General features: G+C 33.2%; 1 protein-coding gene across 6 annotated transcripts in view; it reads right to left on the bottom strand.

Moving 5' to 3' along the window:
* The window catches only part of PDS5B (PDS5 cohesin associated factor B), a 191,910-nt gene that overhangs the window by 78,071 nt on the left and 98,742 nt on the right, over nucleotides 1-15,097 (bottom strand). For all 6 annotated transcript variants that reach the window (XM_045473553.1, XM_045473563.1, XM_045473587.1 and 3 more), the window contains exons 11-14: nucleotides 10,369-10,514; nucleotides 8,374-8,525; nucleotides 7,054-7,167; nucleotides 368-449 (exon numbers count right to left, since the gene is read on the bottom strand). In XM_045473553.1, coding sequence (XP_045329509.1) covers nucleotides 368-449; nucleotides 7,054-7,167; nucleotides 8,374-8,525; nucleotides 10,369-10,514 — 494 coding nt within the window. The remainder of the gene's footprint in view (nucleotides 1-367; nucleotides 450-7,053; nucleotides 7,168-8,373; nucleotides 8,526-10,368; nucleotides 10,515-15,097) is intronic.

The raw sequence follows: 15,097 nt of genomic DNA, 5'->3' as shown, positions 1-15,097 counted from the left end.
CTTAAAAATTTCTGTGTTCTGGGGCACCTGGGTGGCTCAGGTGATGATCTCACAGTGGTGAAATCAAGCCCCACATCAGACATTGTGCTGGGGCTTTGCAATGGGCATGGAGCCTGCTTAAGAGTCTCTCTCCCCCCTTTCCCTCTGCCCCTCCCCTGCTCATGAAATTTCACTCTCTCAAAAAAAAATAAAAATAAAAATAAATTTTTTTTTCAGTGTTCTAAATTAGAGATCATAGCTTCTCGAGTAGAATGGTTCCATATAGAAATAGGTACTTCAACACACTGTAGCAATGGTGAAGAGTAACTAAAATATAGGTGTTTTACAAAACTTGTCAAAGAAAAACTTTTCGTTAAATTTAACTTACTTTGGGTTGCTTAATTAAGTCAAGCAAATCCTTTACTTGATGTCGGAGCAGATTTTGACATTTCCACATCTCATTCAATGCTCTGAAAAACACAAACGCATCAATTTAAATGACAAAACAGAATAAAAATCCTCCTGGAATATTCCAAATATATTGCTTTTCAAGTTCAAATATTAACAAAAAAATGAGAGACGAGGTAAATTTCTCAGGACTAAGCAACTGATGATGTATGGGGAGAAAGAAGAGTCCTACATAAAAGACACGAACATTGGAAGCAATATTTGTATTAAAAGAAAATGGTTGTTTTTTGGTTTGTACAAAAATAGGGAAGAACTATTATTAACTACAACATGTCTGTAAACTAGGGTAGAAGAATTACCTACTGAGATTATAACCTTTAGAAATAAAGGAATGCGTGATGGAGTAAGGTCCTACAGTAGGCAGGATAAAAAGGAATCAAAGACAGAAAAGAGTGAATACTGAGAGAACGAAGGATACTTTTTCCTACAACAGAAATATTTACAATGTTACTTTATAGATTACGTTTATGTATTATATAAAATATATGTTATATACCTATATATAAGTAAACAGTCATTAAATAAGATTAAAATATGTAACCAAACTGATGTAAATTAAAAAATGACAATTTCTCACTTGTTTTATTTAATCCTCAAATTCTCACAGTTTAGAGATACAATTTATGTGTTTAGATTTTTAAGGACTCACTGAGGTTTACAGTCTGAATGAAGTATACAGAGTTAATTAAATAACATGTTTATATAAATTATATAAACCAGGTATTTATATGTTATATACAACTATAACATATTCCATATAAGTAAAAATATACTATATAATTTCATGTACATGTATTTACATGTTATATATAAATGTTTGTTATATAAATATGTATTATTACATACATACATGTATTTACATATTATTTGAATACTATTTTTATATGACAAAATTTTTGATGTCCTCTTAATACTTTTATTGTTTTCAGGCAGAAACTTAAATCTAAAATGAAACTATACACATACTCAAGAAAATATGCATAAATCCTAAGAGAACAGCTAATGTTATTATTACATTACAGAATTCAAAACCACATATATTTTAATATATGAAAAGAGAATTTTCCAAAACCAAATACTTTCCATTATTTTGTTTCCAATTTTCTATAGATCTATTACCCTCCAGTATCATTCATATGAAGCATTGCCATAAAAAGAAATCGGTACAGAAGCATAGAAAACCACCCTTTCTCTTTTGACAGACGATTGCTAAAAATTTTCATTCTCTTCCTTAACACTATGTTTTAAGAATACCTTTGGATACCTTTATGGAAGTAAAATAGTTTAAATGTGGACACTTAAATTCCTTTACAGTCATCACCTCAAAATGGTACTGGCAAAACAACAGTACTGGGGACATTGTATCTTAGAAGTTAAATTTAAAATAACGATACTATTTTCAAGTTATTGAATTTCAATTAAAAGTTTAATTGGCATGTTTTAAGAATATAAATATGAAAATAAAAATGACCAGTATACAGAGGGCTGCAAAAGTCTAACAGCTAAGAGTTAATTTTCAAAGAAACAGAGCAGTCATCTGTGAAATTATTCCTGAACTCCAAAGTCAATGAATGGTCTCTCACTTGCTAACACTATATTATTACTTACAACTTCTGACAGGCCTAGATTTTGTAACCTGTCTTCACTTAAACTAAAACAGAAACTATTTTACCTATTATAGTTATTTGTTACTTTAAATATGAAATCTCAAGTAATTCTAAATCTCCTTCTAAACTATTACGGCTATAGCTTAAATCAAAAAGTGACCACCACTAAGAATTTATATTGTAATATATTTTTAGGGAAACCATCCTCTGAAGTACTTTAATAAAATTATCTTAAGCAGCAAAGACAAATTTATGCTTGTGTTTGCCCTTCTCAACAGTCCTTAAAAAGAAAAAAAAATAGTAGAAACATTATTATAAAGACTCGTATCATTTCATATGAGCCTGAATTCCAGCTCTGTCACTACATAAATGTGAAAAATTTGCTTAAAGCATAGATACTCTTACAGTTGTCATCTGTCGAGTCCTCTCACTAGGGTTTTGCACTAACTCGAAGAAAAAGACAGCCACCATTGGGTTGCAGTCAGAAACCTGTGCAAATATTGAAGAGAACCTCCCTTCCAACATTCTGCTCCCAGTTGGCAAATTACCCACCAGATGAAGCCGTACAAAAACGGGTCGAGAGGAGAGCCAACCTAACCAAAGAGATCACAACCAGGACACCTGAAACTACCACTAACTTTTGTTATTAACAGTTGTTCTAGGAAACTTGGGGGAGGTGGCAACACACACCAGGATTAGAGAGCACTCAAGCCTCCCTCTGTTCTCTTTTTCATTAGTGAAGATATTTAGTTAACTTAGGGGCTTACCCAAAACTGATATACATCAAAAATTTAAAACATATTAAGTACTTTGTCTTCCCCAGAAGAACATGATCATAGAAAAAAATATAGGCTCTTTCAGCAAATGATTATTACTGTTCAGGAAAATGAAAAAAAAAAAAAAAGATAAAATTTGAGAACCAAAAGATTTGCAAAAAATAAGTTGGCTAATAATGTTTAGGAAGATGCAAAAAATTACAAGCCACTGATGGGAATACAAATTAGCATAATCATATTGGAAAATAATCTGACACCAGTTTACAATACTGAAAATGTGTATACTCATCAATTCTACTCCTAGCTATACATCAGTGATTCAAACCTTGGTTGCCCATTAAAATCTACAGAAACACTTTTCTAAAAACCCCAATGCCCAGACTACACTTCAAATTAAATGACCATCTCTGAAGGTGAGATTTAGGTGTCCGTATTGTTTAAACCTTCTTCAAGTAATTCCAACATGTAGCCAAATCTGAGAACCATTTATAACCATACCTTAGAGAAACCTATGCATGTGTATTCTCAATTGAAAACTGTTCATAGTGGTACTATCTGCATTAGTAAAAAAAAAAAAAGGAAAGACAAATGTCCATTCTTTCTACGGACTCAAATTTCCAATGACAAGATAACAGAATAAAATTATGACATCATGACATAATGTAATTCAATACCACAGTGAAATTGAATGACCAACAAGCTATACATATTTTGGATGAATCTTAGGAACACAATAAAATGGGGGGGGGGGGCGTTAGTTAGAGAAGACTATATCCACAATTGTTCCACTTTTGTAAAGTTCAAAAACAAGCAAAAATAAGTAATATTATTAAGGGATAGACATACATACATATATATAGACACATATAGATATATATACATATATATAGACATATAGAGACATAGAGACATACATATATAGAGAGACATATAGAGACATATATAGAGACATAAGGAGGCATATATATAGAGACATACAGAGACAGAGACATATATAGACATATAGAGAGAGACATATGTGTGTAAGACATATATGTATAAGACTATTTTTTAAAAGGAAATGAAAAATACATAATTAAGGCTAGTAGTATCCTTAGGTGAAAGACAGGAGGACGAAAAAGAGAAGAGTTCACAAGATGGATGTGGATTCACAGATATATTTATTACTATGTTTTGAAACTCATATGCAATTTCTTGGTGTGCATTAAATATTTCATAACAACAAATGTAACGACTTTTGGAGAAATCACAAATGTAAAGTAGAAGTTACAAAATGTTAAGTATTTGATTTACAGTTAGTTAATTCCAAAATGTTGGTTCAAATAAAAAATTATGTTAAAAGTATTATAAAGGCACCTGGATGGCTCAGTCGGCTAAGTGTCCATCTCTTGGTTTCAACTCAGGTCATGATCTCATGAGTCATGGGTTTAAGCCCCCCTGTTGGGCTCTGCACTAACAGTTTGGAGCCTGCTTGGGATTCTCTCTCTCTTCCTCCCTCTGTCTGCACCTCCCCTGCTCGCTGTCTTTAAAATAAACTTTTTTTAAAAAATAAAAATATTACAAATATCTGTTTTAAGTTAAAATACTTAACTATTCACTCACCATTTTTGTAGAATCAATTGGTCCACACACTGGAATTTACTTTAGACTTTGCCATGGCATTATTTTTCAGTGTATCTTTTATGATTGGCAGTTTTACTTTTTAAAAAAAAATGTTTATTTTTGAGAGAAAGTGAGTGAGAATGTGTGCAAGACAGCAACCGGGGGAGGGGCAGAGAAAGGGAGGCAGAGGATACAAAGTGGGCTCCATCGACCACTGACAGCACTGAACCTGATGCTGGGCTCGAAATCACAAACATTGAGATCCACCCAGGTGCTCCAGCATTTTTACTTTTTAATTCAATCAACCATTGTTGTTATTTAAGTGACAAATAATATTGGATACATATAGCTCTATAACTGCTATTTACTGTTTTCTATTTACAATTATTTTTCTTAATTTTTTACATTTCTCATATTAAAGTTTTCACTAGTTCCGTCTCGCTCCTTCTGGGTTTCGAAGCCATACGTTCTAATTCTATTCTTTTAGGGCAACTCAAATTTTTAATTCGCACACTTGATTCACAGCTTAATTAATCAACATGTCTGTCTTCATTCTCTGTGATAAAAGAACTGTAGAACATTTTATCTACCATCCTACATGCTGTTATCGGATAGTGTCCACCTAGTATTCAAAATTTTTTACAAACGCACAGGACCAACCAATCAGAACAGCAGGCAGTCCCTCTGCTGTGCCCAGGCACAGCGGAGAGTCAGGCGGAGGGAGGATCCCAGGGACTCTCGAGAGAGCTGACATGCTGTTCAAGAAGTGTGTGCTGGCTAAATATCAGCCTAGATGCTAACTTACTTTTTAAAGTTTTTTTTGTTTTTTTCTTTTAATGTTTACCTTTTTTTGAGAGACAGTGCAAGCAGGGGAGAGGCAGAGACAGAGGGGGACAGAGGATCTGAAGCAGGCTCTGTGCTGACAGCAGAGAGCCCAATGCAGGGCTCAAACTCAGGAACCACGAGGTCACGATGTGAGCTGAAGCTGGACACTTAACCGACTAAGCAACACAGACACCCTGATGCCAACTTACTCTTTAATCTACACCTCCTTCCCTTGTCAAGAAAACTTTGTTATTATTATTATGACTAATTTATAGGCATTATTTAGATCTGCACAAGTGTTTGAAAATTTTGTTGCTTCTTACATCCTAATCCTTCCTTCTAGATTTAATGTCCTTTTTACCAAAAGAAATTATTATTCTTTAGTAATTTCATGTTGGATCTATGAGTGGAGAACTCTCATTTTTTGTTTGAAAGTGTTTTCATTTTTACTCATGAATGACAGGTGAGCTGAGTCAAGAAGTCCAGACTGTGATTTCAATAGGTTGTTTCAAATAGGATATAAGACACATATCTTATGTCATTCATTCATTCAAAGAAACCTTCAATTGCACCATGAAGAAGAGGATAAACTCTGAGTCTAAAAATGTTAGCATATGACAATTTTAGGTTTCAAAATCAACAAAATATGGTAGTAAATATTTGACTGTATGCAGTGGAAAAAGAATGAACTTTGGAACCAGGCAGAACGGAGTTCAAATCCTGACTTTGTCTCTTAACCACTTGTGTGATTTTGTGCAAGTTAACTGACCTCTCTGGGATTCAGTTCCTCATGTGAAAAACAGGAAAAATATCATTTACATGAGGCGCTGGCAAGCTTTTCTACAGAAGGCCAGATAATAAATATTTTATTTAATATTTAAGCTTTGTGGGCCAATCTATGTTGAAACTACTCAATTCTGCTGTTATAGCACAAAAACAGCCACTGATAACTCTTCTGCCTGAAATACAGGAGGTAGTAAGAAATTAAATTTCCCCCGTCTACAACCTTTTCCTCAACGTTTCTATGAAAGATATAAATAGCACATATAATAATTTCCATGGAGGAAATTTATACAGCTCCTTAGACTTCCAATTTCTAAACATTTAATCCCCTATACTTGTAACTACATTTGCTGGAATGCAAAAGATCTACATTTTCTAAAGCCTCAAGCAAATCAATCTCAAGGCCTCAATTTCCTAACCTCAGTGTGATTCAATTAGCAATGTCTCTTCCATGTCCAAAATTTCAACTCCCTACAAAGGCACTCCAAAGTATTTTCTGAATGAAAAAGGTCATAAAAATGTATTTGTGCTTACCCATATGCCAAACTATAACACTATGTTGAGGCTATGCAGCATAAAAATATGTTCCCTACTGCCCCACTGCAAAATTCAAATTAGTATCAGGTCAAAATAAGGTGGTAGGATTTTCTCAGTATGGACCTTCTTAATGCCTTAAGGAAAAAAATAAAAAAGGTACATCCATCCTTCTTGAAACAACAATATAAATGTCTGGGCGGGGGGTGGGGGTTGTGAGGGGGGTGGTGGGAATCAAATCCTGAAAGATTCCATGCCAGTCAGCTCTATTTTTAAATTGCTTACAAAAATCCTTGTTAATCTCATATTGACAGCAGTACCTTCTGAAAAGAGAACCAAATATTTTATTGTGTCTGACTAATTAAACAGTATTTTTATTACATAAATTGTTAACATTTAAAAATACAGTTGCGATTTTTTTCCCCCATAAAATACATTGCAAAAGAGGATAAGAACAAAATTTGACATTTGAAACATACTTCACAGCATTTAAATCCAGTGTGGCATATAAGTAATATAAGCATTTCATCCGTTCTGTAGTTTCCAAATTGTGGGGAACCATGTATTGAGCAAAGATCCGTTCAACAAGCAATCTACAAAAACAAAGAGAAGGTACTGTAATGACTTTTCTTAATGTATTGAATTTGTATATAAAATTCCAAAACATATAAAGAATATGTGTAAAAGAAGTTTCTGCTTTCAAAATGAAGATGAGATTTCCAAATCAAAGATTTCCTTCTGTAAGAAGAGGGGCCAAAAAACGATTTAGCTGGATGTCCTAGCAACATCCCTATACCCAGCTAAGATAACTACCTCTGTATGACAGTGAATGTGTAGCAGGGATTCAATTTCCTTATCTGAATAATAAAACGTTAAAAAAAAAAACCCACACCACGTCCTTCCAAGTGGCAAATTCTAAGCACCTCTAAGTTAAAATTATAAAGAAATTGTTAAGATTCTTCTGAGTTTTTGTAGTAATCATCATGAAAAAAAGACCTGGTTAAAAGTACAAAAAAAAAAAGAACCAGCAACTCATAATAATGCAAATCTCCAGACAATGATGCTGCACACTCAAAACGTCTAAAAACTTCAACTTTATAAAAATAATAACTACGAAGTTTCTTTGATAATGTTAACATAAGATACCCAGTTTCTAGTTCCTATAACTCATAAAATTGTAAGATGGCCCACTGGTTCTTATTTTTCTCATTCTGATCTGTTATAGGCACTACCATCTGGATCTAGAAATTTAAAATAAATTCAATCAAGTGAAATCAATTCAGACTGCAAGCAGGAATCACAGATCTATTAACTACTAAATGCTTAGGATCCATACAAGATCTAACTTTATGCTGCAATAGAAAAATACAAAGATTATATTCAGATAATGTGTTTCATATTAAATTATAACCTGTCTTTTTAGGCTTGAGTACAAACTTTTTATTAAAACTATCTATAATCCAAAGGGTTTATTTTCATTTATTTGAAAAAAATGTTATTTGAAAAATTACTTATGAAATAAAATTTAAATTACACACATTTCTACTTTTAAGTATTACTCTTCAAAAACAGTATACAAAAATGAACATAAAAGCTGTATCCATCCCTAAAGTCATATGTACCTTACTGCTTCATTTATGGCTTTGGTGGGAGGAAAACTAGTCACTATCTTTAATTTGCAGTAAAAACTGAGAAGAGAGTTTCAAGTTATAAAGAAAACAGTTTGCCTAAAACAGCGTTTCAACAAGAGTTAAATACAACACAAACACCAGATATTTTACCCAGGGTCGTTAACTTACCGATCATCAATACTATTTTGATAATATATATGTAGCAGTTTGTCTTTGATCCATGAAATCTGTTTTGCAGCATCTTTTCCAGCTGCTGATTGTAAAGCATACTTCTTATAAATTTGGGCAAGTCCCATCATGGCTTCTTTGCGTACCCTCCACTTAAAGTAAAAACAAAAATGTTTTCTTATAATTTAAAAATGCTCCCATTATACTTCAGGAAAGTCTGTTTTCTTATTTTTAAGTTAGTTACTTTACACAATACATTTTCATCAATCCTCAGATACTGGATATCGATTTATAATGACTGCGAAAAAACCACAACTATCATTTTAATATATCTACTATGAAAAGTACAGAGATATCAACATGTATAAAGAATTTTAATGTTTTAATATCTTAAACCCATTGCCTACACCTAAAAAATAAAAGTTAATCACAATCTACATAAAGTCACTTACAATTGGTGAGAGAAAACGTGTTACCAAATTTTAAAAGGCAAAGACTGAATTAATTGTGACCTATCCCTTATACACTTTTTCCAGTTTATGGTATATATTAATCATACTTCAATTAAAGGTACATGATGCTGGTTTTATCAAATGCTAAATATGAAGCCACTTGGTTCATTTTGTGTATTTGAGAATCAAGTTCAGGTGTAAAAGGAATGTATTCAACTATTTTTTTAAGTATTTATTTGCTATAGTATATCTAATACTGCTTATCTTGGAATGAGTTTATCCTTTAATTTTACACAAACACAGCACTACAATCAGGATGTCAGTAATGTTTAGAACTTCATGAAACTGCACAGATCATCCATTTTTTTCTCCTTTGCAGTCTGTCATTCATAGTGATATTCTTCCCTTGGTTTATCTCATCCATCCACCAATACACATCAAAAGACTTACTCATAAAGTGGGAATTCAATTTATCTGTAGAAACTTCCTAATTCTCTATCTTAACTCTAATGCCCCAAACTGCTGCTTTAAGGAGAATTTAAAAGACAGAGTATATTCTAATACTACCAAGAACATAAATATATTCAATTACTTTTTGGTATCCAATTAATATTTATATGACTGAACCAAGGAGCCCTACGATGATTACAACGTAATTATCAAAAATTATGTGCATATATGTGATCCCAACAACACATAGACACTTAGTTTAAATTCCAAGTCTAACTAAGAGAAAGACTACTTGAATACTTAGAAGGCAGTTAGCCTACCATGATGCAAATCTCCTTTTCCTTCTTTACACCTTTTGGCCTTTTCATTAATACCCCTATGAAATATTCAATAAAGTCTAAACTTATTAGTTAAAATAAGTTGTTCCAAATATCTATAGATTTGGAGGGAAAACCATGCAATTCCTGACCATCTGTACTTCACCCACAACCAGCATTATCAAAGTGAGCATTATTAAGTGAAGATGGCAAAATCAACCGTATCAGCGACTATTAAAATGATGTAAAGTATTTACCTAAAGAAGCCAATGATTGCTGAGTGGAGCTAGTAGGTGCTCACTCAAGAAGAAAGGGTTTAGGATCACAGAAGATAAGCTAGAAGCATGCTGCTCTACTAGGTATAGCTTTACCAAGTTGAAAACGTGTTATTTTCTATTCCACAGAAATTATAATACCACCAGCTAAAGAACTATTAACTGATACCGATAGGAAAGGAAAAAGAAGAGAGCCAACAATATAAGAAAGCTGTGTCAGTTATTAAGGCCCTTTACAAGTCACTGATTAAAACTACTGTCCAGGCTAAACACCTGACTACCATTTAGAGCCATCTCACTTTTAGGATGAGAATAAATAATCTCAACTTAAAAAACTAACAAAATTTAATGTAACAAAAAATAAAACCTCATAAATATTAAAATGACCCCCTCAAAAAGGGTTAATTAATTACATTTAAATCTCTGTATTTTCAAATGAAATACTATTAAACTTCAAGTATTCAAAGTGAAAGCCTACTACTAATTATTATTCCTACTCACCCGTTTGTCTAATGTTCTTTCTCTCACAAAGTTAAGTAAGTGATCGTTGACCAGAAGAATATCCTTTTTAGCAGCTGTAACTATAGACACGATAACATCATGTCTAATAGCTTCCTCAGGGTCATGTGACCTCACTTTAAGATACTCTGAAAGATAAAATTTTATTGATTAAAATGGAACTTTAACAATTAAAATATTTTTAAAAGTTGTATAAAATAACAAAAGCAAAACCTAAGTAGAGGGTTCAATGTTTCAAGAAAATTAAGAGTAGTGGAGGGAGGGGAGTAGAAATGAAGGTCAGTCCTTCAGTCAAAATAGAGTAGTTTACATACAACCAAGTAGGGTTGAGCAGCAGGGGAACAGGGTAGTGTATTAAGGAATTCCTAACCTCATTAATTAAACCATATAAATGAAGTAAGAAGTATAATAACTTTAAATATCTCACTTGTTTTTTGTTTCAATGTTTAAAATATTCAAGTCAAATGGACCTACTAGGAAAAGGCTAGAGTATTCACGTTTCTATCCCTTAACTATGGAAAACCTAAGGTTTCTAAAAGAACAAAATTAAGATACCAGCCACCAAGAAACAGGATTATAGGAAATACCACAAGGCAAGTTCATCTGACTGAACTAAGAAAAGCCAAAAGGAACACAGAAAAAAATTAAACATTTAACAATTAGGAGTGGCTGGAGGAAGATCTTAAAGTCAAAAACATTGCAGTTCAGATCTGGCACTGAGAAAGCTGAAAGAAAAAATTAACACTCTTCAGTAATGCTACATGAGGCTTAAGAAAGAGATACTACAACTGAGCAAAAAAACCCAAACATTATTCAGTTTTTTCTTATAAGACCAGTAAGCTAAAATTTCATTGCTTGGATTTGGAGTAATACACATAGCCATGGCTATATGCAGCAAATAGTGCTTATGACTATAAATGGATTTACTTCCCTATAAATTGATAGTTTAGCAAATAATTACACTGCAAACACCTATAAAACCACTACCCTGGTCTTAAGCAATTTCACCTTAAGCATTCCCTAAAAGGAACTATTTCCAAAAATGAGAAAGACAATACGTTGCTTAAAAATAAATAAATAAATAGATAGGTAGGTAGGTAGGTAAGTAAGCAAGTAAGTAAGTAAATAAATAAATAAATAAAGGGGCGCCCAGGTGATTAAGCATCCAACTTCGGCTCAGGTTGTGATCTTATGGTTCATGAGTTGGAGCCCCACATGGGGCCTGCTGCTGTCAGCTCAGAGCCCAATTCAGATCATCTGTCCCCCCTCTCTCTGCCCCTCCCCCGCTCACACTCTCTCTCAAAAATAAAAAAAGTGAACATTAAAAACAAAAATAAAAACTTCTGAAGAAAGAGAAATGTTATTTACCTAACTCAATAAAAAAACTGCTTTTAGTATTGATTTCAAATGAAGTATGTAAAACAGATCAAGTTCACTTCCCCACCAAGATAAACACAGGAGTTTTAGCTTTCACAGTACTTGTTTCAAGGGCAACACATACCGCTTTAGGTGTCACTAAAACAAAACCAATGACAACACCATCAATTTTAAGATGTGTCCCAATTTCCCTAAAACAAATTTTTCATATTAAGCAGGGTATATACAAGAGCTATTAAATTACAGATCTTAACTGTGCAGAGGAAGAGAACACAAAGGAGAAAGAAGAAATTCTCAGTTAGCATGACAAAGCAGCTGAGAATTTCTTCTTCACAATATGGCCATGTCCCTCAAAATGTAGCTGAAGGCACAAGGATGAATATCAAACACACTGTAAATAAAGATAAACGTGAGTGTCTAACATACATTAATCTTAGCTCACTCCTGAAACCCTATGAAAACATCTTTTAAAAGAGACAAGTACAAAAGATCACAGCAAAAGAGATTTTTCAACAAAATTGTGACAGATGTATGACTTCTAAACAAAAGAAAAAGTTGAAATCCAAAAAGGAAAGAGATTAATAAATAAGCTTATTTCCAGGGTAGAAGAACCGTGGAAACACTGAGAAATTCAAGGCACCAAGGAATGAGAAAGGCACAGATAAAGAATGCTGTGAAATGAGAAATGGTTGAAAATGTGCATAAAAAGTACTGAGACTCCTAGATTTTTTCAGAGCTGTCTTTTAGTCAACTACAAAAATTAAAATGTACAGTTTATAGTGATACTGGCCTATCTCAAGATGCAAGAAAAATCTAAAATAAACAAGCTAACCTTACATAAGAGCTAGAAAAACAACAAAACCCAAACCCAGCAAAAAGAAGGAAATAATATAGAGCAGAAATAAACAATAAAGAAACAAGAACAACAAAAATAGGACAGATCAATGAAACCAAGATCTGGTTCTTTGAGATGATCAAAATTGATAAAAACCTCTAAGCCAGACTCCCCACACACACACCAAAAAAAAGAAAAGAAAAAAGAGAGGACCCAAATAAATAAAATCATTAATGAAAGAGGAGAAATAACAACCAACAACCAATAACAATACAATTCTTAACAATTGTACCAGAATATTATGAAAATCCATATGCCAACAAACTAGACAACTTAGAAGAAATGGATAAATTCCTGCAAAAATCTAACCTACCAAAACTGAAGCCGGAAGAAATAGACAATTTGAACAGACCAATCAACAGCAATGAAATTGAATCAGTAATCAAAAAAATTCCCAAAAAACAAAAGTCCAGGACCAAACAGCTTTACAAATTCTACCAAACATTTAAAGAAGAGTTAATACCTTTTCTTCTCAAACTATTTAAAAAAACAAAACAAAACAAAACAAAACAAAAAAACCAGAAGAGGAAGGACAATTTCCAAATTCATCCTATAAGGCCAGTACCACCCTGATTTCAAAACCACATAAAGATACCACAAAAAAAGGAACTACGGGCCAGTGTCTCTAATGAATACAGATGCAAAAATCCTCAACAAAATATTAGCAAACTGAATCCAACCATGTATTAAAAAAATCATACCCCACAATTAAGTGGGATTTATTCTTGGGATACAAGGGTGGGTCAATATTCACAAAACAATCAACCTGATATATCACATCAATAGGAAAAAGGATAAAAACCATATAATGATTTCAATAGATACAGAAAAAAAGCACTCAACAAAGTACAACATGCATTTATGATAAAAATCCTCTACAAAGTAGGTCTAGAAGGAACATACCACAATATGGTAAAGCCCTTATATGAAAAACCCACAGCCAACATCACACTCCATGGTAAAAACTGAGTTTTACCCCTAAAGTCAGGAACAAGACTAAGATGTCCACTTTCACTTTTATTCAATATAGTACTGAAAGTCCTTGCCAAAGCAATTAGACAACATAAAGAAATAAAAGGCATCCAAAAGGATAAGAAAAAAGTAAAACATTTACTATCTGAAGATACAATACTATACATAGAAAACTCTGAAGACTCTACCAAAAAACTACCAGAAATCCCGCATCAGGCTCTGGGCTGATGGCTCAGAGCCTGGAGCCTGTTTCTGATTCTGTGTCTCCCTCTCTCTCTGCCCTTCCCCCATTCATGCTCTGTCTCTCTCTATCCCAAAAAGAAATAAACGTTGAAAAAAAAAAAAAAAAAAAAAAAACACTACCAGAACTGATCAATGAATTTAGTAAAGACACAGGATACAAAATCATTGTACAGAAATCTAGTTGCATTACTGTACACTAATAATGAAGCAGCATAAAATGAAATAAGAAAACAATCGCATTTACAATTCCACCAAAAACAATAAATTATCTAGGAATAAACTTAACCAAAGAGATGAAAGACCCGTACTCTCAAAGCTATAAACATTGGGGCACCTTGGTGGCTCAGTCAACTGAGCATCCATTTCTTGATTTAAGCTCAGGTCATGATCCCAGGGTCGTGGGATCAAGCCCCTCATCAGGCTCTGTGCTGAGTGTGAGGCCTGCCTGGGATTCTCTCTCTCCCCCTCTACTCCTCTCCCCCACTCACATGGGTGTGCGCTCTCTCATTCTCTCTAAAAAATCAAATAAATAAATAAAACACTGATGAAAGAAATTCAGGACAACACATAAAAATGGAAAGACATTCCATGCTCATGGTTAAAAGAACTAATATTGTTAAAATGTCTATACTACCCAAAGAAATGTACAGATTTAATGCAATACCTATCAAAATATCAACAGCATTTTTCATAGAACTAGAACAAACAATCCTAAAATGTGCATGAAACCACAAAAGACCTCAAATAGCCAAAGCAATCTTGAAAAATAAAAACAAAGCTGGAGGTATCATAATTCAGGATTTCAAGTTATATTACAAAGCAGTAGTAATTAAAACAGTATGGTACTGGCATAAAAATAAACACACAGATCAATGGAACAGAACAGAAAACCCAGAAATAAACCCACAATTATATGGTCAATTAATCTTCAACAAAGGAGGAATGAATATACAATAGAAAAATGTCTGTTCAACAAATGGTGCTGGGAAAACTGGACAGTACATGCAAAAGAATGTATCTGGACTACTTTCTTTCAGCATACACAAAAATAAACTCAAAATGGATTAAAGATCTAAATGTGAGACCTGAAACCATGTAAATCCTTGAAGAGAGCACAGGTAGACATTGGCCTTAACAACAGTTTTCTAGATATGTCTCCTGAGGCAAGGGAAACAAAAGGAAAAATAAACTATTGGGACTACATCAAAATTAAAAGCTTCTGTG

This window comes from Leopardus geoffroyi, chromosome A1 (genome assembly GCF_018350155.1).
Source record: "Leopardus geoffroyi isolate Oge1 chromosome A1, O.geoffroyi_Oge1_pat1.0, whole genome shotgun sequence".
NCBI classification, from domain to species: Eukaryota; Metazoa; Chordata; class Mammalia; order Carnivora; family Felidae; genus Leopardus; species Leopardus geoffroyi.
Note: the sequence above shows the minus strand (reverse complement) of the source record. Positions and strands in the feature narration are given on the sequence as shown.